This window comes from Hemibagrus wyckioides, linkage group LG24 (assembly GCF_019097595.1).
Source record: "Hemibagrus wyckioides isolate EC202008001 linkage group LG24, SWU_Hwy_1.0, whole genome shotgun sequence".
NCBI lineage: Eukaryota > Metazoa > Chordata > Actinopteri > Siluriformes > Bagridae > Hemibagrus > Hemibagrus wyckioides.
Genome location: NC_080733.1, coordinates 20436893 through 20462455, shown reverse-complemented (window position 1 = coordinate 20462455; position 25563 = coordinate 20436893). Strand labels below are relative to the sequence as shown.

Sequence of the window (25563 nt, the reverse complement as noted above, 5' to 3'; positions counted from 1 at the left end):
ACAAAGCCAGCTGGCTAGCTAACTAGCAGGGCGCGGGGCTGATGTAGAAAATACACACATTTACCGCATTTTCCGCGTATATTAAAACGACCAATTGACGATTTAATCCTGGTTATGTACAAACAAATATTTTATTGATATTTTCTTAAATTGATCAGGCTAAGCTAATTTAGCCGAGCCAGCTAATGTTTTTTTTTTCTTGAGTGAAAAGGAATCCGCGGGAAAATAAACGAGTCTAAAGTGTTTATTCATTATTCAAGTTTAAAGTAAATGATATACACTGACATTATTCCTAAACCAAATAATTAAAACAAGTTTTCTAGACATTTCTTTTGGGCGCATATCGGCCTTTTTAACGCTGCCCAATTCGTTCACGGGGAAAAATGGGGGGAAAATAAGACGGGTTCCATCCCAATCCTCACACTACTTCACTAAATAGTGTATGAGGATAGTGCGGTCCCAGCCTAGCGGGGTTCACCACGGAGACGGCAGGTAGTGTACTAGTTTTACACACACGAGTGAGAGTGCGCGCGGTTTGGGACACAGCCCACGGCGCTTGGCTTTATATTTCAATACAAACGCTGTTATTTGAGTAAATGTGAAGATGTGACAGAGCAAGGTCACACCTGGGCGCGCGCGCGTTATCTCTTCACCTGAGCTCTTTGTTTATTTATTTCTATAAGTTTGTTTGTTTCAGTGTGTATTGAGGTGGTCACAGTGCCATAGTCTGTGAACCAGGACAGAAGTGAAAGATTGATCATCAGACCACTGGACTATTTCATTATTCCAGCTGTTTTTGTGTGTTTATTTCTAGATGATCACTTCAACACGTTTAAGAGCTTAAACATCTTGTTTGAAGATTCAGGTCTTTTTATTAAGTTCTTTTCAAACTAAATATTATATTCAGACATTTGAACACTTAGAGTATTGAATTTCAGTGCACTGTGTTACACTTTTCTTTCAACAAGTAAACTCATTTACAGCTTTATTAAAGGACTGACCAGTCTAACTATGTTAATAAAGCTGGTCATGTTAGTGTATAGTGAGCAGTGAGGCTGTGCAGATGTTCTACTGACCAGAGGAGGACATACATCAGACATTTTTACACTCCTCTTACTTCACTGTGAACATGTGTAACAGGAGTGTGTAAATATTCCACTCTAATCTGACGTTGAGTTTATTAGAGCCATGATGAGATGAACGGCTGCACTATGCAAATGTTTAATTTGTTCTAGATGTGAGTTTTCTCTCTGTATGTGCACAGATCTACTTCAGCATTCAGGTAAATTTGGTTTAATTGCAATAACACAAACCCAGCGGACTTTCAAACGTCTCCGAACATCATCTGGAACCGTACTGTACCGTGTTCTCACCGGTAGAGGTCTGACCGTGTGCCAGAGAGAGAGAGACTGACCGTGGGCGTGGGTTCACTCTGTCTCTGGAACAGACTCTCCAGTGTCCTCTCCAGTCACAGTACATGGGCAGCTCTTCAGGGGGAATGGGATAGGAATGACCAGCAGCTTAAACTGGGGGAATTATGGAGTTAAAAAGAAATCATCTTTCTTTTGTAATGTAAATTATTACATCACAAAAATTTCAGGAATTTTTAAAATAGGAGAGAACGTTCTTGTTAGCATAAATGTTTATAGGCTTTATTATATTCAGATAAGGAAGTATTGGATTTTTGAGTACATACAGTAAGCCAAACAAATTGTGGTGAAATAATAAATATATATCCCTGAAATAAATATTTATAGGCACTTTTTAATGCATTGTGTTGGAAGATGATGTTTTTATGATTCATACAGACATATAAAACACCATGACAATGGTTCATTAATGAGAATTTTCATATTTCATATTGTAAATGTCAACTCGTCATGAACAGTGTGGACACAGTGTTTTTCCCCTGTTACAATTGAATGACGTTGTATGAATAAGTTCCTGATGTGATGCTACACATGTGTGGCCAATAACTCATTAAACACACTGCAATATTCACTGCACAATATTCTCTTCACAGATTTTTCACAATACGGTCACTGCAGCATAAGGACAGACTTAAGGACCTCCTTTTCAGGTACACTGATCAATCCACAGTCAAGCCACAGTGTGGATTTTACCCTGTGAATAAATATCGAAATGTGCTGAAATGTGACGCTTCTTTCATATCTATTTATTAAAATATTAATATATTATAATATTGACATGTGATTGTAGCTTGTGTCAGAAAATTCACTTCCGTTTGAATTTATTACAACCGTCCAGTGACCTGGAAATAAAGTACACACACACACTTTCCCTCCCAGTTCCCACTACACGGGAGGGTGTAAATGTAACATGATCGTTTTGTGACTCTGGACCCATCTGGCGTTTCACTGTGTGTGTGTGTGTGTGTGTGTGTGTGTGTGTGAGAGAGTCTTTTAACACAATTGATGGAGCAAAAGAATTCAGATGGACATGCAAAACGTGCAGAATGTGTGGCATCACCATAATACACTCTGCTCGTGATTACTCCGGGATCATCTGCTGGAATACTTTGGTTCAGAACTTTTTCTTAAATGGCGTTAAATCAAATGTTTGTGATGTAAATGCATTCATTTTATCACAAGGAGCTGAAGGTGATAAATAAAAGAAAAATCCTGTCTCTCACCATGCATTCATGTCATGTCAGACTTACAGTAAATATAAAGTGACAATTTGGTTATTGTGACAACCCTCATAACCATTAAATAAACCGTAGAATAAATCTACATCAGATCGTTTAGTCTTTTGAGTGTGTTTGTGTCCCATACTGTAAATTTGGAGATTTCTGAGTTCACAAAGCTGGTAAGCGTGAATTAAACAAAGAGGTGGACATTTTGTCCTAGTCACAAAATCTCACTTTTGACATTACTTGAATGCATTTGCAGTAGAGTTATGATTTCTTTAAATTCCATCATTGTACTTGTATGGGAACAGCTGGAGGTTTAAATGAATCCAGATCTACACTGAGCCCTGAGACTCTGGCCTGTTAAAACTGATTCCACATACACTCTAGGAAATATTCAGGCACATCCTGTAATCTGTTTAGGACTCAAAACTAGTAAGATTTTTACTGGACTATATGGTGAATAATGGGTGTTTCTTTGAGTTGTGGTGGCACCTTATGCCATCATGGTGGTCCAAATTGTAGCCCAGACCTCCAGAAGTTGGAATGTGGAATCCGATCCAATGTACAACAGACACTGGCAGGCAGCGGACTGGAGTGGGTGTCAAGTGTCTCTGTACTTTCTAACGCCTAGCAGACTCTGAATCCACACACTGTAACAACCTTAACATGTGGGATATAAAAGAAGTACTCAGACCATTCACTTTTAATGGATCAATGTATAAGCTAGTGAAGAATTGCCATCCAAAAATATCCAGACCAGCAATTCTGTAATTCCTTTGTTTCTGCTGTGATTCTGAACTAGCTCGTTATGCTAAACTGTAGGTGTAAATACATTAACAATTGATGTTCTGTTCATTGAATTTGCATGGCACTTTTTCTGTTGAGTTCAGAATTCCTCAGATATTCTCAAGCTAGACTGAAGTTGGAAGTCTAAATATCACTTTAACCTCGTATTATCACGTTAACATCACTTGCACGTGCACATCATTTGGCTTTTCCAAAAAAGTTATCAAGTTTTTTTTGGAGCTTACTTCATATTTTAAAGGCTTTCAAAATCCTTAGAATTTTTTTATGTCCCTTTTTTTTCTTTTGTGTCTTCGTAGTCTCCCTCATCTGGTGCCCCGCATCTGTCCAGACGCTCTCTGAACTGCCGGGATCCGAGTGGATTTGAAAGGCTGACTGGAGCGAAAAATCTGCCTCCCAGGTAAAATGGCTGATACCACAGAAGCAGAGAGCTGAGCATCACACATTGCCCCCCCTTTCTTCTATGTTCGAGGATCATTTTATGTGGACATTTTCCCCTTCCATTTCAAATTTCTCATCATGGCTATGCATGATATGAATCGTGCCAAGGGTTTTCCTTGCAAAGAATGCGACATGATATGCCCAAGTACACCTAGCCTTCTGGAGCATATGAAAGCCCACTATCACCAAGAAGCAATTGGCAGATTTGAATGTGAACAGTGTGGACGAATTTTCAAGCATGCCAGTAGCTTGGCGTCGCACAAAAAGTCCCACGAGCTGGGTTCATTCCAGTGCCCAGTGTGTACCAGAACACTACCCAATGCAATAGCCCTGAAGAACCACCTTCGCATTCACACTCTGTCTCCTAGTGCACAAGCTGAAGAGGAGAATGAGGATGGTGTTGATGAAGATAGGGATTATGGCTTAGCACAAGATCTTTCTGACACAGGTTACCGGGGCCTGAACAGCAGCAGCAGCAGCATGATGGCGGGCCACGACCACGACAAGCAGAAGTCTCCAGGGTCCGAAGATGCTTGGGACAGACCATTCAAGTGTGACCAGTGTGACAGGACCTACAGGCACCACGGCAGCTTGGTCAACCACAAGAAGTCCCATCAGGAAGGCACTTACAAGTGTACCGTCTGTTACAAGCAGTTCAGCAATCTGGCAGCGCTTGGGGCACATGAGCGCACCCATTCCAAGTTCAAGCCTCCTGGGATGTCCATGGGAAGCCTCGTGCCTGAGGTGTCATCCGAACATCGCCCCCCTGCCTCACAAAACGACGACTTGGCAGCCTGCTTTTGCCACCTGTGCCAGGTTTCTTTACCCAGTAAGAGTGACTTTCAGGAGCACATCCTGTTGCATAATGCTGCATCGTCGTCGTTGGGGCTGACACGTAGTTTCCCAGGGATCGTGCCACACAATCTCAGCACTGTTCGTTCCCCGGCAGTCAATCCATACACCCCAGCTCTTGGCGACCCTCTTCCACTTCCCCCTTTACCAGACAAGCGTTATGATCAGATGCTAGGTCCTCCTGTCAACAATCCCATTTATACATGTGCATACTGTGGGTCTGGACATTCCGATGTGGAAAGTCTCAAACTGCACTACTTAACCCACGAATCTCACCCCCCACCACATGCCCAAGTGGTATCCTCAATCCTAAGCTCAGATGGCCTGGGCTCCAACTCCCAGCCATCTGTATCCTCACCTAGTGGGGAATCCAGATCCCAGCAGCAGTCCTCATCCATTGATGACGCAGACCGCAGGTTCAAGTGTCAAGAGTGCGGAAAGAGCTATCGGCATGCAGGGAGCCTTGTCAATCACAAGCGCTGTCATCAAACAGGACAGTACCAGTGCACCATTTGCTGTAAGGAGTATCCACACCTTGCAGCACTCCACAGCCACCTCCGCAGTCACAAATCCCGCTCAAACTCTCAGGGTATGAACTCAGAAGGTGACTGGCTCTCTTCTGAGCCCATGACGGGCCTCGATTCCCAACAAGGGTTTGTGCATTCTCAGGATCAGGAGAATGGCACAACGACACCCATCTCACTTTCTGGTAATCTCAGCGATGCCGCCCATTTCGTACCAGACAGTGGCCATAGCAGCGGACTCGATTCACTGGAGTTCCATGACCGCTTTGATGGTTCACTGGCTCAAGGCAACTCTGGCCATCCGCAGAACAGTCGCCAGTCGGACCGGAACATGTGTGCTGAACAGGGCGGTATGTCCAATGGCTACATGGGAAACATGGGCTTTCACAGTTCGAGTGGTACGTCTTTGCCAGCAAGCAGTTCTAGTCTCAAAGAAGGCAACCGGCACCGACGTGGACATGAGCAGTATGGAGGAAGCCAGTCTAAGAGAATCGAAGAAAAAGAAGAAGATGGTGAAGTTTACCAGTGCACAGTCTGTGGGAACCATTACGCAAGTCTTCGGGCCCTTCGTAGCCACTTGCGCAGCCATGGCATGAACCAAGGTGCCGGACCTTCCTCCTCCCTTTCACCTGTAGGTGAGCAAGAGTGGAGGAGGCGGCAAGAGGGTAGTCAAGCCAGTCTTCTGGTTTGTAGTATATGTGGCCAGACTTTCAGTAAAAAACACGACCTTCTTAATCACCAATTGGTCCACGGACCTCCTCGACCGGGTGGCTCTGGACAGGGCTTGGGGGGCGGCAGCTCTAGTGCTAATGGCAAAATGGATGGAAGGAACCACATTTGCGTTGACTGTGGCATGTTCTTTGCAGATCGCCATCACCTGATCACTCACCTGTGCCCAGGCAAGGGGAGAGGCGGAGTGCTGAGCAAAGACTTGAACGGAGCTAAAGGGATGAGTGGTGGTGCTGGGACCAGTAGCAGTGCTGTGGGCCACCGGCAAATGTCTGGCTCAGACGATCGGCCACATAGGTGCGACCAATGTGGGAGAGGTTACAGGCATCCATGCTCCCTTCTGAACCACAAGAAATCGCACAAGACTGGGGTCTTCCGCTGCCTTGTCTGCCAAAAACGCTACTACAACCTGCTGGCCCTCAAGAACCACCAGAGGACTCATTTTGACTTAAAGAGGTTAGCCAGCATTGCATGTGCCCTATTATACTCTAACTGTGTAGTTCTCTTTGCATACTTTGACTGTGTATGTATTGAGTTCCCCACTCGTGATTATCCAGGTCATCACTGAAACAAAAAAAAAAATACAATTTGAATCCAATTGTGAATCTTAAAGAAATGTGTACAACCCATTCTATTAAAAAAAAAGATGAGGGCAACACTCACTCGCTCTCTTTCTCTTTCTCACACACATGCGCGCACACATGCACACAGACACAATATGTACTGCACTACATCTGTCCCATTTGAGCTCTTGTGTAGTCATCTCTGTATTTGTAAGATGTTCATGCTGTGTGCTGCATTGCTTTTATGGTGGTTGTCATTTTATATTGTATGTTGTGACATGGCTCTCCTCTCACCATTTCTGGTTTTGTGTGTTTTTTTCCCTTTCTCTGTGTTGTAGGCACAAGTGTGAGGAGTGTGGCAAAGCCTTCAAGATCCAAAAGCAACTCATCAACCATCTTCGTCTGCACGAAGAGCACCGAGCCAAAACAGGCGGTCAAGATCAGCGCATCCGAAGCATGAATCAACACAACGGAGCACGTTATGAGGGGGGACCTTCTCAGATGCAGCCGATGAGAATGGGGGACCCCAAAATGCAGAACCCTTCCCAGATGATGCCCAATTATGGCCAGCCGCAAGGTTTTAAGAAGCCATACGCTGGGGCGAGAGCCCAGCAAGTGGACGATGGAAGCGGGCGACGCCCTTTTGCCTGTGATCAGTGTGGCCGCACCTATCGACACGCTGGCAGTCTGGCCAATCACAAAAATCTGCACAAGATCGGAGAGTACCATTGCAATGTTTGCAACTCCACTTACCCTAACCGCCTGGCTATGAAGAACCACTTGCGTATGCATTTTGCTCTCAAGAAGTACTCTTGCCAAGACTGTGGACGTGGGTTTAGGAACCAGAGGCAGCTTGAAACTCACACTACCAACCAACTTTGCAAAGACCTTCCAGGCCCGAGTGTGCCGCCGCCAATGGCCCCTCCCCCTCCGAGTTACGAGTGCAACGGGTGCTCTGAATGTTTTCGATCCTCTTCCGACCTCGCTTCGCATAACTGCAGTGCCCAGCTTCCTTCCTCTTCAGCCTCCCTCAACAGCTCTGGTTTGACCATGGACTCTGGAGACCTGGGATCTCCAGAACGCGAGGAGCGACCTTTCTCCTGCGACCTCTGTGGCTGCTCATACAAGCACGCCAGCAGCCTTCTGAACCACAAGAACACGCACAAGACGGGCAACTTCAGCTGCTCCTACTGTGACAAGCCCTACACCAACTACATGGCACTGCGCAACCACATGCGCATCCACACGCAGAAGAAGAGGCACATCTGCTCCACCTGTGGGAAAGCCTTCCGACTGGCCCGATTCCTGCGCAACCATCAGAGGGTCCACGAGGAAGGACATGCCCGATTCGGATGCCCCACCTGCGGGAAGAGCTTCCAGGGGCGCTCTGGGCTGGCCAGGCACCGCTGCGGGGACAACCAGGTAGGCATGGAGTACAGGAGGAAGGACACTTCAAGCACTTCGAGAGAAGGGGCGGAAGAGTGCCGGTTCACGTGAGTTTTTACGTCTAGTTGTTCGTTGATTTCTGAAGTGAACTTAGTAAAGATCACACGGGTCTCTACGTGTCTATTACAGGTATATGATCTCCAATCCGGCTTCCTCGGGACCATTCGCGTGCCGGAATTCGGATTTTTCTGAAGTTTGGACAGTATGATTAGTGGAGACCAGATAAGTTACCCCACCACCCCTTTACTTTCAGTTAGCATTATGCTGTAGCATATTAGGCTGCCATAATTTTAACTTGTATACTGAATAGTTAGATGTTCTTGTCTTCTTGATATACTTATTGCTGTTTTTCATTGATATTATTTCAAAGCAGTGTTTGCACTGTTCTTTTGTGACTAGCTCATTAACTGTGGGAGCCAAACAATCTCACCAGAATCTGTGTCTCCCGAGACATGAGTAAATAAAATGTGGTGGTCCCAGTCAGACTCTCGGTGACAAGCAGACCCAGTCATGGGACTTTTCATGTGTATAAAACAACTTTATTTCCTTCTGCAATTCTGTATCACCAATACATCTACTAATCACCAATAACACATGTTTCACTAACATAAAGTGCTTTAAAAAAAAAAAAAAAGTAAATTCTCTTTGCAGATCGTCATGATCAGGTTTGTTTTCTGTTGGCTACATGAAAATTTATGTTGACTGTTTACATGAAGTAGTAGAAAGGACTACCTTGTAAAGAATGTTTACTATTAATTATTTTAGCAATTAAATCTACCAAATTTTGTTCTTGTCCATATTGGGACATTGTAAATGTTTTTGGCAGCTGGATTAAAGATCATATACCTGTAAATACATAAGTCAGCTTTGCAATGTCAGGCTATTTCACATACAGATTAATCTAGGTCACTAATATGATAAGCTTTTAGAAGTCAGAGCAAGAGATTTATGGTTTTCTCTTCTTTCCTTCACAGATGTGAGCAGTGCGGCCGTTCGTACCGTCACGCCAGCTCTCTGCTGAACCACAAAAACACACACACCGTCGGCATCTATCACTGCGCTGTGTGCCTCAAGACCTACCCCAACCTGCTCGCTCTGAAAAATCACCGCCGGATCCATTCGGAGTTGCGGCGGCACCGCTGTGCGGAATGTGGCAAGGCGTTCCGTGTTTTCTCTCACCTTCAGAACCACAGCCGGCTCCACCAGAAAGAGCACGAATTCACGTGCACGCAGTGCCAGCGCACGTTACCGAGTCAGACCAGCTTCCGATTGCACCTGCAGATGCATCACGGACGAGCTCAGAAATCCTCACACTACTCCCACCAGCAGACTCCGGAAGGTTCCTCTGGCGGCAGTTCCGACCTCGGATGGAGTTCTGGGCTCGACCTGACCCTGATGCAGGCCTGTCACCAGAATCCGCCGCAGCGCGGCTGCAACGATGCGAGCCGCAAGTCACACGTCTGCGATCAGTGCGGACGTGGGTACCGCCACGCCAGCTCCCTACTCAACCACAAAAACAGTCACAAGTCTGGCACCTACTACTGCAGCCCCTGTCAGAAAGAATTCTCCAACCTGATGGCGTACAAAAACCACCGCCGCATACACACTGAGCCCAAGAGGTACCAGTGCGCCGACTGCGGGAAAGCGTTTCGCGTTTCCACACAGCTCGTGTGCCACCGTCGCATCCACACCAAGGAAAAACCCTTCTCATGCCAGCAGTGCGACAAACGATTCTCCAGCAAGTCCAACCTGCGACACCACCAAAAAGTCCACTGGTCCCATAACAGCAGTGCCCCCATGGGCACGTCAAATTTCCTCTCAATGCCAACTGGACCTTTTATATAAAATAACGTGTGCCCAGGGAGCAGGAACTTCTTAGTGGAGAAATAGTGACAAGGTTTCTGGAGGTGCCAAAAAAAAAGTCATTTCTAGATACTGTAGCAGTGTGTGTGTGGGGGGTATTTTTCAGATGAGCAGGTTGTTTAGGTTTTAGGGACTAAAACACATTTCCATGCAGACGTGAAATAGCTAGGTTATTTAATCACTTCTGTCCATCCTGAAGACTTCAGTTCACCTGATTTACATTCATCAACTTGAAGTGATGGCTCCAGATCTTTACAGTAGGAGTAGGCATATGCTGATGGTCATCGATCCTATTTATTAAAGCAATAGTGCAGATGAAAATGAACTGTACGCAATGTCCACCGTACACCAGCAGCTTAACTGTCTGGACACCGGTCTTCAATGTGGTGTAAGGCACGTTGTGTACTTTTTTTTATTATTATTATTAAAAACTTTTACAGATTGATCACAGAAAAATTGAAAGATGGAAATATTTTTTTTGCGCGCACGCACACGTCGCACACCGCAGGTCATCGGCATATGCCTAACTACGAGTGTAAAGAATCTGTCATGAAGCGAATCCCATTAAAAACAAAACCTTCAAAATCCACTTCACAAATCAGCGTATAGGTCAGGTCCGTTTCACAACGCCGTGATCAATCATCCTGATTTAAAAAGAAATGAAGTTTAGACATTTTATTCATTAGTCACACCATCCTCTGAAAAGGTCACCAATGATTCTGTACGAGATAGATTTCACTCACAGTCGACTTCCTGATGAAACAAACGCGTGTAAAATACACATTGTAAGATTGATGTATGTGTAGGTTTTAGATCTGACCGCATTATAGGTCATATTTGAAAACTGACTGCAGTCGCCATGATGTTGTGTAGAAGTCTCAAGGGTGTTTGTTTTCAGTTCTCCCTTCTGACGTTCTCATTTTTTCTAACTTGTGTGTGACGACGAGCTTCAAACCTTATTATTATTATTATTATTATTAATTATTACTATTATTAAATATGATCACCATTCTGCAGATGACAGAATTGCGGTTTGCTTTCTGTTGCGCGTTGTAAGTTTAAAGAACCCTTGTTTTAAAAAAGAAGAAAAAGCAGCACCTAATTAGCTAGTGTATAGAAAATGATAGGTTGTGCTTTTTTTTGTTTTTGTTTTTTTTTTGTTTGTTTTTTATTTTGGAAAGAACTAAAAAACAAAAAAAGAAAAGTTTAAAAAAAGGCAAAAACGTGTACATTGATAGGCTTGTACTGGCATTTTGGTTTTACCTTGTATTGTATCGTACTTCTGACTGTATTATTTACAGGAACACTTTTTTATAAAAACATCACTGTAGTATGCGTTTTTATTTATATTAACCCCTATAATGCTAGTTTTTAGGAAATCTCCCTCCTCCACACATTTTTTTTTGTTGTTTTTTTTTTTATTTGCAGTATGCGACTGACTCGGAGTCGAGGATGCCGGGACTCCTAAAGAACTTTTGTTCTTGTTCTCTCCTGGTTTTTATGCTTTTTAACAAGATTGGGCTGTCTCTCAGATCACCCCCTTTCCCTTGTACAATAGACCGGGAGCTGTAATGTGTGTTTCTCCCGATTGAGTGTCACTGTATCGTTGCTCCGTCCTCGTGACAGTCGTTTCCCCCTGAAAAAAAAAAAGAAAACATTGATGTGCCTCTGTTTTACACTTTTAAGGGATATTTTTTTGTGAACCTTACAATCACTTGGGCAATCTTTTTTTTCCTTTCTTTTTATTTTTGTGTCCCTTGTATTTATTAGTTTTTGTTTTTTTTTATTTAATTGCATTTTGCATTTCATCCTTTATTACCAGGAAGCACTGGTATTCCCAAGCCCATGATATAAAAGAGCACAGTTAAAATTGTGTGTATGTGTGTGTGTGTATATGTATATATATGTATGTATGTATGTGTGTGTATATATATTTTATATATTTTTTATATATATTTTATATATATTTATATATATATATATATATATATATATATATATATATATATATATATATATATATATATATATATATATATATATATATATATTCCTATAACCTGAAATTAGGTGAGGAAGGAAAAAAAAGCTGAACTATATAACAAACCTAGGTGCATTGATTTGGTAAGAATTGACAAATATTAGATCTCCATTTTGTGTTTAACCTTTTCTTTTTGTTTTCCCTCTTTTCATGCGTTATATATATGTACTGCTGACTATACACTTTTTTTAAAACTACATTTTGATAATTCATTTCCTAACAGAAAACTCGTTTGGATTATAACCTTAACGCTCTCAAGTAATGAAAATAAATAGCTGAAAACAAAACCATTTGCTCCGTTTGTGTGTGACGAAAACAACTGCTTCACTTCCCCTCTATAAAAAAATATATATATAGATCTCATGTTAAAGGTGCTTAATTGTGGCCCTTTCAGGTATGTGGTGTGTTTTGAGTGCTTATGAAACAAAAATCAGGTTATTTTAATAAACCTTATCAGAGTGTCCTCTCTCACTGTGACCACAGAACAGAGCTACAGAGGGTGGACCTGATCCAACATCTTTAATGCTCATCAACATGATGCTAAACCACATGAAACAATAAAAACTCAGCTATTGTCCATCTTTAACACATTAGGCTTTTGGTTATTCAAGTCAGAGGAGCTGGATCAGGGCTGACTCCGCCTACCAACATCCCTGTTGTTCACTTCCTTTTTAATAATTAAAAATTTTATGTAGTTTACACTGATCACTCATAACACTGAGCACTGACCGGTGTAGTGAATAAGACTGATCTCCTCATCATGGCCCCTGTTAGTGGGTGGGATATATTAGGCAGCAGGTGAACATTCTGTCCTCAAAGTTGATGTTAGAAGCAGGAAAAATGGATAAGCCTAAGTATTTGAGTGAGTTTGACCGAAAGGGCCAAATTGTGATGGCTAGACCACTGGATCAGAGCATCTCCAAAACTGCAGCTCTTGTGGGGTGTTCTCGGTCTGCAGTGGTCAGTATCTAGATCCTTCAGACTTGAGCCTGAACCTGGAAGTCCACATAAACAGCTCTAGTCTGTAAAGAGCTGTTGCAGGAAAGATCTAATCCTTTAACACCGGCTACATTTTCCTGTCTGTTTAGAAGAATGTGATGTGAGACAAAACCCAGTCAGAGTCCAGCATCTGGTCATTTACTGTTTTAACCAGCGCTGTCTCAGTACAGTGATGAGGCGTAAATCCTGACTGAATGATGCAGCTTATTTCCATGATTCGAATTGTTTCACTTCTGTGGTTCTATCAGTAAGACTGGACCAGGATTACTTATTGTAGAGCATAAAGTGGACATTTAACTGATAGGGTTCTCTGGGGTCTGAGTGTGAAGTGATAAAAATGGGATTTTTGTTAAAACTGAGTGTACAGTAGGTGACTCCATCGTGTGCTTGATGTGGAAGAGTAACACACATGAGGTGGTGATCTCAGATCAAGTACATGTCCTTTTATATTCTGACTGACCACAACTGGGTCTAAAATAACTCTCGGATCCTGGGGTCCTGTGGATGATGGTCCTGCAGACATTTAGTGCAACAGAAAATCATTAGAACCTTGTTTACACATGCAGGCTTTCAAAAGGAGTAAAGCCATTCTAAAATTCACTCGAATGATCCATGATAATAACAATAATAAAAACACATTTGTTTTATTTTGTACAAGTTGCACACCATTTCTCACTTCTCTGTTCCAAGACTGATTTTCTCTCCAATATTAATGTTGAATTTTTTTTTTTTTTATCTAGCTACATCCTCAGCTCTATAACGAACACAAAAGCATCCAGAAGGTTCTTCCAGAAGAGCAGGATGATGATCTGTTCAGTTCTGAGACGTTCATTCAGAGGGAACTTTTAAAATAATTGTTTTTGAGTAGAACAAAAAAAATTGGGCACTTTGCTCTTCAGGTCCAGAACAAAACAACATGAAAATAAAAAAATAAAAAAAAAATCAGCAGCGGGTTTAAATGTGGCTAAAATCTGTGTCCAGTCCAAATAGAGAATTTTACATTCTGTAATTCTAAACTGTAAATAAAATTAAAGAGAGAAAAAGTGTTCAGTTTAGAATTTATTTTTCTGTAATATTTTCTAAAATGAACCTGATGGCAAGTCACAGTAATAGTGTATGTAGATACCCTCAGGAAATCCTGAACATTTCAGCTCTGACCTCACAGTCTTCACCTCACAGTCTTTACCTCAGCCTTCACTTCACAGCCTTCACTTCACAGCCTTCACTTCACAGCCTTCATCTCACAGTCTTCACCTCAGCCTTCACTTCACAGCCTTCACTTCACAGCCTTCACTTCACAGCCTTCATCTCACAGTCTTCACCTCAGCCTTCACTTCACAGCCTTCACTTCACAGCCTTCACTTCACAGCCTTCATCTCACAGTCTTCACCTCAGCCTTCACTTCACAGCCTTCACTTCACAGCCTTCACTTCACAGCCTTCATCTCACAGTCTTCACCTCACAGTCTTCATCTCACAGTCTTCATCTCACAGTCTTTACCTCAGCCTTCACTTCACAGCCTTCATCTCAGTCTTCACCTCACAGTCTTCATCTCACAGTCTTTACCTCAGCCTTCACTTCACAGCCTTCATCTCAGTCTTCACCTCACAGTCTTCATCTCACAGCCTTCACCTCACAGCCTTCATCTCACAGTCTTCACCTCACAGCCTTCACCTCACAGTCTTCACCTCACAGCCTTCACCTCACAGCCTTCACCTCACAGCCTTCACCTCAGTCTTCATCTCACAGTCTTCACCTCACAGTCTTTACCTCAGCCTTCACTTCACAGCCTTCATCTCACAGTCTTCACCTCACAGCCTTCACTTCACAGCCTTCATCTCACAGTCTTCACCTCACAGCCTTCATCTCACAGTCTTCACCGCACAGCCTTCATCTCACAGTCTTCACCTCACAGCCTTCACTTCACAGCCTTCATCTCACAGTCTTCACCTCACAGTCTTCACCTCACAGTCTTCATCTCACAGTCTTCACTTCAGTCTTCATCTCACAGTCTTTACCTCAGCCTTCACTTCACAGCCTTCACCTCACAGTCTTCATCTCAGTCTTCACCTCACAGCCTTCACTTCACAGCCTTCACCTCAGTCTTCATCTCACAGTCTTTACCTCAGCCTTCACCTCACAGCCTTCACCTCAGTCTTCATCTCACAGTCTTCACCTCACAGCCTTCACTTCACAGCCTTCACCTCACAGCCTTCACCTCACAGCCTTCATCTCAGTCTTCACCTCACAGTCTTCATCTCACAGTCTTCACCTCAGTCTTTACCTCAGCCTTCACTTCACAGCCTTCACCTCACAGTCTTCACCTCACAGCCTTCACTTCACAGCCTTCACCTCAGTCTTCACCTCACAGTCTTTACCTCAGCCTTCACTTCACAGCCTTCACCTCACAGTCTTCACCTCACAGTCTTCACCTCACAGCCTTCACCTCACAGTCTTTACCTCAGCCTTCACTTCACAGCCTTCACCTCACAGTCTTCACCTCACAGTCTTCACCTCACAGCCTTCACCTCACAGTCTTTACCTCAGCCTTCACTTCACAGCCTTCATCTCACAGTCTTCACCTCACAGCCTTCACTTCACAGTCTTCACCTCACAGCCTTCACCTCACAGTCTTTACCTCAGCCTTCACTTCACAGCCTTCATCTCACAGCCTTCATCTCAGTCTTCACCTCACAGCCTTCACTTCACAGTCTTCACCTCACAGCCTTCACCTCACAGTCTTTACCTCACAGCCTTCACCTCAGTCTTTACCTCACAGCCTTCACCTCAGTCTTTACCTCACAGCCTTCACCTCACAGCCTTCACCTCAGCCTTCACTTCACAGCCTTCATCTCAGTCTTCACCTCACAGCCTTCACCGCACAGTCTTTACTTCAGCCTTCACCTCAGTCTTTACCTCACAGCCTTCGCCGCAGTCTTTACCTCAGCCTTCACTTCACAGCCTTCATCTCGCAGCCTTCATCTCAGTCTTCACCTCACAGCCTTCACCTCACAGCCTTCACCGCACAGTCTTTACCTCAGTCTTCACCTCAAAGCCTTCAGTCTCTACCTCACAGCCTTCACCACAGTCTTCACCGCACAGCCTTCACCTCACAGTCTTCACCTCAAAGCCTTCACAGTCTCTACCTCACAGCCTTCACCACACAGTCTTTACCTCACAGCCTTCACCTCAGTCTTCACCTCACAGCCTTCACCTCAGTCTTCACCTCACAGTCTTCACCTCACAGCCTTCACCTCAGTCTTCACCTCACAGCCTTCACCTCACAGTCTTCACCTCACAGTCTTCACCTCACAGTCTTCACCTCACAGTCTTCACCTCACAGTCTTCACCTCACAGCCTTCACCTCAGTCTTCACCTCACGGCCTTCACCGCACAGTCTTTACCTCAGTCTTCACTGCACAGTCTTTACCTCAGTCTTCACTTCAGTCTTTACCTCAGTCTTCACCTCAGTCTTTACCTCAGTCTTCACCTCTCAGCCTTCACCGCACAGTCTTTACCTCAGTCTTCACTGCACAGTCTTTACCTCAGTCTTCACTGCACAGTCTTTACCTCAGTCTTCACCTCAGTCTTTACCTCAGTCTTCACCTCACAGCCTTCTCCTCTGTCATCACCTCACAGCCTTCACCGCACCGTCTTTACCTCAGTCTTTACCTCACAGCCTTCACCTCTCAGTCTTCACCTCATAGCCTTCACCTCAGTCTTCACCGCACAGCCTTCACCTCACAGTCTTTACCTCACAGCCTTCACCTCACAGCCTTCACAGTCTCTACCTCACAGCCTTCACCACAGTCTTTACCTCACCGCCTTTACCTCAGTCTTCACCGCAGTCTTTACCTCACTGCCTTCACCTCAGTCTTCACCTCACAGCCTTCACCTCACAGCCTACACCTCAGTCTTCACCTCACAGCCTTTACCTCAGTCTTCACCACAGTCTTTACCTCACTGCCTTCACCTCAGTCTTTACCTCACCCTTCACCTCACAGCCTTCACCTCAGTCTTCACCTCACAGCCTTCATCTGTCTTCACCTCAGTCTTCACCTCACAGCCTTCATCTGTCTTCACCTCACAGCCTTCACCTCACAGCTTTCATCTCACAGCCTTCACCTCACAGCTTTCATCTCACAGCCTTCATCTCAGTCTTCACCTCACAGCTTTCATCTCACAGCCTTCACCTCAGTCTTCACCTCACAGCCTTCATCTGTCTTCACCTCACAGCCTTCACCTCACAGCTTTCATCTCACAGCCTTCACCTCAGTCTTCACCTCACAGCTTTCATCTCACAGCCTTCACCTCACAGCTTTCATCTCACAGCCTTCACCTCATAGCCTTCACCTCAGTCTTCACCTCACAGCCTTCATCTGTCTTCACCTCAGACTTCACCTCACAGCCTTTACCTCACAGTCTTCACCTCAGTATCCACCTCAGTCTTCACCTCAGACTTCAGCTCACAGCCTTCACCTCAGTCTTCACCTCACAGTCTTCACCTCACAGCCTTCACCTCAGTCTTCACCTCACAGCCTTCACCTCAGTCTTCACCTCACAGCCTTCACCTCACAGTCTTCACCTCACAGTCTTCACCTCACAGCCTTCACCTCAGTCTTCACCTCACAGCCTTCACCTCAGTCTTCACCTCACAGTCTTCACCTCACAGCCTTCACCTCAGTCTTCACCTCAGTCTTCACCTCACAGCCTTCACCTCACAGTCTTCACCTCACAGTCTTCACCTCACAGCCTTCACCTCAGTCTTCACCTCAGTCTTCACCTCACAGTCTTCACCTCACAGCCTTCACCTCAGTCTTCACCTCAGTCTTCACCTCACAGTCTTCACCTCAGCAGCTGACGTTGTGTCTTGTCTTTCACTCACTGGTTTTCCATGTGAACCCGCCGGCCGTTCTGGGAGGCATCTGTTGCTCCAATCTGCCTCTTTGCAGGACAGAGGACATGTTCTGAAGGACAAATACCGTTAGACCTGAGCTTCAGACTGTGTGCATATGCTGAATACTTCTCCTAAAACACTCAGAGCTGCACATCTTTTGTTACTGACTGTAATGCTGACTGACCATTCTGCTGCCAGTCACTGAAAAGCTGCGTTTAGGAGACTGGGAGATGTTTATCCTCCTGACTGACCGCAGCTTACTGCAGTCTATAAAACACACAAAACTGCTGAACTACACAGCCTGCGTCAGAGTCAATACCACAACTGAATCATGGTCAATACCACAACTGAGTCATGGTCAATACCACAACTAAATCAGAGTCAATGCCACAACTGAGTCAGATGCAATACCACAACTGAATCAAGAGTCAATACCATAACTGAGTCAGATTCAATACCACAACTGAGTCAGAGTTAATACCTCAACTGAATCAAGAGTCAATACCACAACTGAGTCAGAGTCAATACCATAACTGAATCAGAGTCAATACCACAACTGAGTGAGATTCAATACCACAACTGAATCAAGTCAGTACCACAACTGAGTCAGATTCAATACCACAACTGAATCAAGAGTCAATACCATAACTGAGTCAGAGTCAATACCGCAACTGAGTCAGAGTCAATACCACAACTGAGTCAAGAGTCAATACCTCAACTGAGTCAGATTCAATACCACAATTGAGTCAGAGTTAATACCTCAACTGAATCAAGAGTCAATACCACAACTGAGTCAGATTCAATACCACAACTGAATCAGATTCAATACCACAACTGAATCAAGTCAATACCACAACTGAGTCAGATCAATACCACAACTGAATCAAGAGTCAATACCACAACTGAGTCAGATTCAATACCATAACTGAGTCAGAGTCAATACCACAACTGAGTCAGATGCAATACCACAACTGAATCAAGAGTCAATACCACAACTGAGTCAGTCAATACCACAACTGAGTCAGATTCAGTACCACAACTGAATCAAGAGTCAATACCGCAACTGAGTCAGATTCAATAGCACAACTGAATCAAGAGTCAATACCACAACTGAGTCAGAGTCAATACCACAACTGATTCAGAGTCAATACCACAACTGAGTCAGAGTCAATACCACAACTGAGTCAGAGTCAATACCATAACTGAGTCAGAGTCAATACCACAACTGAGTCAGATTCAATACCACAACTGAATCAAGAGTCAATACCACAACTGAGTCAGATTCAATACCACAACTGAATCAAGAGTCAATACTGCAACTGAGTCAGATTCAATACCACAACTGAGTCAGATTCAATACCACAACTGAATCAAGAGTCAATACCGCAACTGAGTCAGAGTCAATACCACAACTGAGTCAGATTCAATACCACAACTGAATCAAGAGTCAATACAACAACTGAGTCAGATTCAATACCACAACTGAATCAAGAGTCAATACCGCAACTGAGTCAGAGTCAATACCACAGCTGAGTCAGATTCAATACCACAACTGAATCAAGAGTCAATACCATAACTGAGTCAGAGTCAATACCATAACTGAGTCAGATTCGATACCACATCTGAATCAAGAGTCAATACCATAACTGAGTCAGAGTCAATACCACAACTGAGTCAGAGTCAATACCACAACTGAGTCAAGAGTCAATACCGCAACTGAATCAGATTCAATACCACAACTGAATCAAGAGTCAATACCACAACTGAATCAAGAGTCAATACCACAACTGAGTCAGAGTCAATACCACAACTGAATCAGAGTCAATACCACAACTGAGTCAGATTCAATACCACAACTGAATCAAGAGTCAATACCACAACTGAGTCAGATTCAATACCACAACTGAATCAAGAGTCAATACCACAACTGAGTCAGATTCAACACCATAACTGAGTCAGAGTCAATACCACAACTGAGTCAGATTCAGTACCACAACTGAATCAAGAGTCAATACCGCAACTGAGTCAGAGTCAATACCGCAACTGAGTCAGATTCAATACCACAACTGAGTCAGAGTCAATACCACAACTAAATCAGAGTCAATGCCACAACTGAGTCAGAGTCAATACCACAACTGAGTCAGATCAATACCACAACTGAATCAGAGTCAAAACCACAACTGAGTCAGATTCAATACCACAACTGAGTCAGTCAATACCACAACCCCAGCTGATTCACAGAAAATATCTTTCAGCTCATGAGGCTGCTGTCCCTGCAGTGAGGACTGTCCTGCAGTTCTCTGACCTCCTTTATTCTTTTCATCATCAGTTTCTTCCTCCTGCTTCTCCACTCCTCTCTCTTTCCTTTCTGTCGTTTTTGTTTGTCTGGTTTTCTTCTGTTTAGCTTCCAGATGGTTTTTTATTCTCGTGTATTTTATTTTTTCCTAACATTTAATCAGTCCTTGTTGGTAAATAATCACACACACACGGAGCGGTCAGTACACTGAACAATGCTTTTCTTTATTCATTTTGTTTCATTTCATAATGTCTGTTGGACGGGGTTTCTCTTTTTTCTTTTTTTTTTCTTTTCAAACTTAAATTTTTTGACACACTTATAAAAGACAGCATCTGCATAGAGTCGTCGTCTTAAAGATCCATGGAGGGGGGGGGGAGAAGAGTGCGGGCACAGGGGTCAAAGGTCAAGAGGGTATACTGGCACGTCACACTAACTAAACAGAACAGCAAACAGTAGTACGAGAGAGAGAGAAAGACAGAGAGAGAGAGAGAGAGAGAGAGAGGGAGAGAGGGAAAGATAGCATGTTTCTGTCTTTTCTTTTTATACAATACAGTACACACACATACACACACAGGGAAAAAAAAGGACACAACGTGGTGATTCCCGTCAAAATTGCAGCTCGTTAATTTTTCCTCCTTCTAAACTCAATCCTTTTTCCCGCCCGGTTTATTGTTGTCCGTCTCTTCCTTCGCAGGTGGAAGGAAAAGTGCAGGCGGGTCAGCGGCATTTCACTCGTTCACCTGCGGTCGGTGGGTTCTTTAACCTATTCAGGAGGTTTTAAAAGCCCTTTACTGATTATTGCACAGATTTCTGCTGGACGCTGCTGGTCTGATTCACTGTGCTGCGTTTTATTCCAGAAAGAATAGAGTTGGACAAGTAATAACTGACCCCTGGGTCAGGGCCAAGGAGAGGAAAGACTTCACAGCTTTCCAGATGAGGCTGACCTTCACCTCCAAACGAAATATTTTATTATTTTCAAATGAAATATTGCAGAACAGATGGTTGGTCTAGAATTAAAGTATTTAGTGCTCATTAATCCTCTAAAGGCTAAAACTGCGTCTCGCTGGTCACGCTGCTAATTCACTAAACCGCCGAGTTCATTCATCCCAAAGCTTGGAACCGAGCTGTGACCTTTGACCCCCGCTGCACTTCTGTTTCCACCTGTGTGAGAGAAATGGAGGAAGCACGTTTTTCTCAGAGTCTCCGTGGGAGACGCCTGAGCCTGTTAGGTTCAAACAAACTGCCTGACGTTTCTGCCTCGAATTTTTACCCAGAACGAGTTCGACTTCAAAATAAAAGCCGCAGGCAGTCGGAGAGAGACGGAAACTCGGGCGGAAAAAACCCACCCCGGAAGCGTAACTTTGACAGGAACCGCTGAGATTGTTTTTATACATAGACATGCAGGTCTTTTTTTAATCTCTCTTTAAATTATTTACAATAATTACAGACACAAAGAAAGATCCAGTTCAGTTTGACTAAATTCCACTCATTCCATATTCAATGTGACTCTTAATTTAACACCACTTCCTCAGATTTATCACACATCATCATCATCATCATCATCATCATCAACCCCCCTCCCCCAAGCAAAACGTCACTGGACTTTATTTCATTTGTTTTTTTTTTTCCGATTATGAGATATAGGTGATGATATAAATATCCTCTGCACTCCTTCATAAACACCGGAGCGCAGGAACACTGTCCCCAGAGCCGAGTGGGGAAAAATCCACGGACACACCCACAGACCAGGAAATAAATAATAAACAAAAATAATACGGAGAAGAAGAACTGAAGAGGAAACGACGGGGACAGAAAACCCAAAATAAACACTTGAGGTCGCTGAAAATCTCAAAGCTTGTTTTTATGCTTCTCTCTTTTTTTTTACATTTCTGTGTAATTTCTCAACAACCTCAAAAAAACAGAGAGACTGAAATCATCTGTCAGTTACAAAAAAAGATTGTTAAATAAATACATAAATAAATAAATATATAAATATATTTGTAAAGAGTGAGAAAGCGTTCCTCCAGGTCAGCGCCCACATGACTCTTCTTATCCTGTGTGTTTCAGCAGAGAGAAAGTGAGAAGAATCGTCACTGTGACCAACGAGAGCAAAGATTCTACTGTGAGGAAGAAGCGCAAAAACCAGCAACGAGCAAAAAACCACTGAGAGATCGTCCAGTTAATAAACAGCTCAGCAATGACCAAGCTAGCAGAACACTCTGGGTCTCATTACACACACACACACTCTCTCTCACACACACATACACGCTCACACACTCTCTCACACACACACACACAGACACATACACACTTATTGACCTCCAGCTTTAACACTCGCTGTGTGTGTGTGTGTGTGTGTGTGTATAATAAAGAAACCCCATTCACAGCCTTTAAGTTAAGAAGCTGAAGCGCGTGACGGTGTGTGTTCTCGGACTGTAAAGTGCGCACTTGATCACTAAGTCATCATGCAAAAACCGACCAATCAGACGCTGCATGCCTTTTTAACGAAGAGTAAAAATAAAGAGCGACGACGACGACGCGCATATTAACCCCGAACGTGTACGTGATCAGACACTCGACACACACACATGACTAAACCATGCTGCAGTGAGATATAACACACACCATATTACACTAACACACACACACACGCTAATATCATCATACACACTGTAGCGCAGAGCGGAGCGAGGGTCGCGTCTCGAACGGAGGGACTCGAGTGCACTCCATGTGAACTGGAGCTCGAAGCTTCTGCTGGGTGATCAATCACCACCTGATGGAACTGGACATGTTTCACTGCCCGGTCGCTGCGTCCCGAAAGTCCAGATAAAATTACTTTTTAAAGGTTTCATAGCAGCTGCATCCTGACATGGGATTTAGTGAGGATAACTGAAAAGGGGCGGAGTCTTTTCAGATATGGGTGGTGCTAGGGGGTGGAGGTATTTTGCTTTTTTCCTAAAAACCACACCACTGTCGTTAATATCAAAAGAAGAATGTGTTCATGGATGTTTCGTTCCATCATCTGTTACAGAAACACAAAGGGGCGGAACTTATGCTGATGCGTGCATGCATCAGCCAATCAGAGAGTGTCTTTGGCAAGGCTTCAGTAGTTCGTACTGGGCTTGAGGAAGAAAAGAAGAAACGGACCGGAGGTGACCGCGAGCCTAGACTCCACACGAAACACAACAGATATATATAGTCATAAATCACCTGCTGGTCAGCTCCACCCACAAACATGCCCAATAATACACCAGCGCCTTCCCTGTTCCGACAGATACCGATAAGTCCAGGACAGAGTGCGGCGGTGGACACTGGTCTGACTGGTGGAAGAGCGGTTGTGGTTCCCAGTGTAGGGTGCAGCCGAGAATTTGAAACGCAGCCGAAAATCTGTCTTTAGGATCGAAAACATGGTTTAAATGTCTCGGTGACGGAAAGCAAAACAAGGCTTTGTTATTAAGTTGCACAAAATGATGAATAAAAAGTGTTTCAGCGGGTTTAACTCTGCAAATAAAAATAAAGCTGCAGTGGAGTTGCATATCAAAATCATACCTCACTGAAATATTAACTTATTCTGTTCACATGCTAATCTCTGAACATTCCCTAGAATTCAAATTTATATCAATCATTTATTTATAAGGTTTTATTTTTGTTAAATAATTCATCTATAATTATTTCTAGGCTCTAGTTTAAAGCGTATTAAAAGCAGGTTGGTGTGTGTAAGAAAGCTGCATAGTTGAACACGTCTCTCCAGGTGGCGTGTCAGAAATGTGCGCTAGCGTGACCGCATGCTCGCGTCCTCCTCTACGTCCCATTATCTCAATTTTTAAAGACTTTATTTTTTTTGGCTTGCTGAGAAAGGAAACATTGGGGAGTTTTATGAGGCGATGGATGGGAGTCCCTCCTGACGAAAGCAGGACTGTAATTCAGGGTCATTTCTGACATACCCTCCAGAGGAAGTGTACGCTCGAAAGGTCCGAATGAAACACAGCCGGCGACGCTGTCCTGGAATAAACTTCCCGAAAAAATTAATCGCTTCCGAACAAAAAGACAGAAACAAAGAAACAAACAAAAAAACAAAACTAGAGAAAGCAAAAAGAAGAAGCAAATGAAGAGCATTAAATTTGTACAGGTTTTGGAACCATGTGCTGTTTCTCCTCTTCATTACATTTACATGTGCAGTGTGGGAATAGAAGCTTTATTGATGTTTTCCTGCTCTTCTCTCTCAGATATGATTACTCCACTAGTTAGCTTTAGTTTTTTTGGTGTGTTTTTGTTTTTATGTGATTTATAACCCGACAGGAGTTTCTGGATCTCCTAGCGATGTGATATATATATATATATACGTCTGGTGGATCTGCTCCTCCCCCTCTGCGCTGGCTGAGTCTAGAAGCCAAGAGTTCCTCCGATAGTGGACGCCAAGACCACGCCCAGGATTACACAGCAGATGATGATCATGATCTTCTTCTGCAGAAACACAAAGACACACCAACCAAAACCATGTGTGTCACACTCTCTCTCTAACGGTCATTACAGTGTAATGGTCACTACAGTGTTTTAACATGCATTACAGTGTAATCATCACTACAGTGTAACAGTCATTACAGATTACCAATCACTGCAGTGTAATGGTCACTACAGTTCAAGAGTCATTACAGTGTAACGGTCATTACAGAGTAGCAGCTACTCTACACCGTCATTCCAGAGGAACAGTCACTACAACACAATGGTCATTAGAGTGTACAGGTTCCTACAGCATCACACTCATTATAGTATTACAATCACTACAGAATAAGGGTTGTCGCCATGGTAACGGTGTACAGTTGCAGTGTTACAATCACTACAGAATAAGGGTTGTCGCCATGGTAACGGTGTACAGTTACAGTGTTACAATCACTACAGAATAAGGGTTGTCACCATGGTAACAGTGTACAGTTACAGTGTAACAATCTTACCTTGCGCGCCTGACTCTGGTATTTAACGGCCTTCTTGGTGTCAGAAACAGCTCGCTCTACATAATCCACCGAATGTTCCACATTATACTCAATTCTGTCAATCATCTCCCCCTGAAAACACACACACACACACACACACAATCTTCAGGATCAACAAAGTATCCATCTATCTATCTATCTATCTATCTATCTATCTATCTATCTATCTATCTATCTATCTATCTATCTATCTGTCTATCTATCTGTCTACACACACGGTCTTAGCATGTTATTACATTCACTCCTCCTCCCCAGTGTAACGTCACATGTGATGTCACTCGTACCTGACTCTCCACCAGCATGGCCATGTCCACAAACATGTCATGCAGCTCGCGGATGCTGTTCTCCAGTTTGATGATCTCTGTGTGACGAGTCTCGATCTCGTTCAGGGCCTGCTTGGTCATCTGGGAGTCCATTTTAATCTGCAGGTGTAAACGTCCTGGTTTTACTTACAGATAAAAATA

At 43.7% G+C, this 25563-nt stretch overlaps 2 protein-coding genes across 10 annotated transcripts in view; one reads left to right on the top strand and one right to left on the bottom strand.

Annotated features, from left to right (window-relative positions):
- The window catches only part of si:dkey-89b17.4 (zinc finger protein 646), a 12340-nt gene extending 551 nt beyond the window's left edge, over positions 1–11789 (top strand). The window contains exons 2-6 of one of the 8 annotated variants that reach the window (XM_058377541.1): positions 2024–2080; positions 3757–3857; positions 4347–6459; positions 6905–8059; positions 8987–11788. In XM_058377541.1, coding sequence (XP_058233524.1) covers positions 4379–6459; positions 6905–8059; positions 8987–9857 — 4107 coding nt within the window. In that variant the 5' untranslated portion in view covers positions 2024–2080; positions 3757–3857; positions 4347–4378 and the 3' untranslated portion in view covers positions 9858–11788. Of the gene's footprint in view, positions 1–2023; positions 2081–3756; positions 6460–6904; positions 8060–8141; positions 8237–8985 lie in introns of all 8 variants that reach the window. The other 7 variants (XM_058377545.1, XM_058377543.1, XM_058377546.1 and 4 more) reach the window with 7 other exon arrangements.
- Positions 11790–20311: 8522 nt separating this feature from the next.
- Positions 20312–25563, bottom strand: part of stx1b (syntaxin 1B) — a 48555-nt gene continuing 43303 nt past the window's right edge. For both annotated transcript variants that reach the window (XM_058378296.1, XM_058378297.1), the window contains 3 exons: positions 25384–25521; positions 25061–25171; positions 20312–24572 (listed from right to left, as the gene is read on the bottom strand). In XM_058378296.1, the coding sequence (XP_058234279.1) occupies positions 24492–24572; positions 25061–25171; positions 25384–25521 (330 nt within the window). In that variant the 3' untranslated portion in view covers positions 20312–24491. The remainder of the gene's footprint in view (positions 24573–25060; positions 25172–25383; positions 25522–25563) is intronic.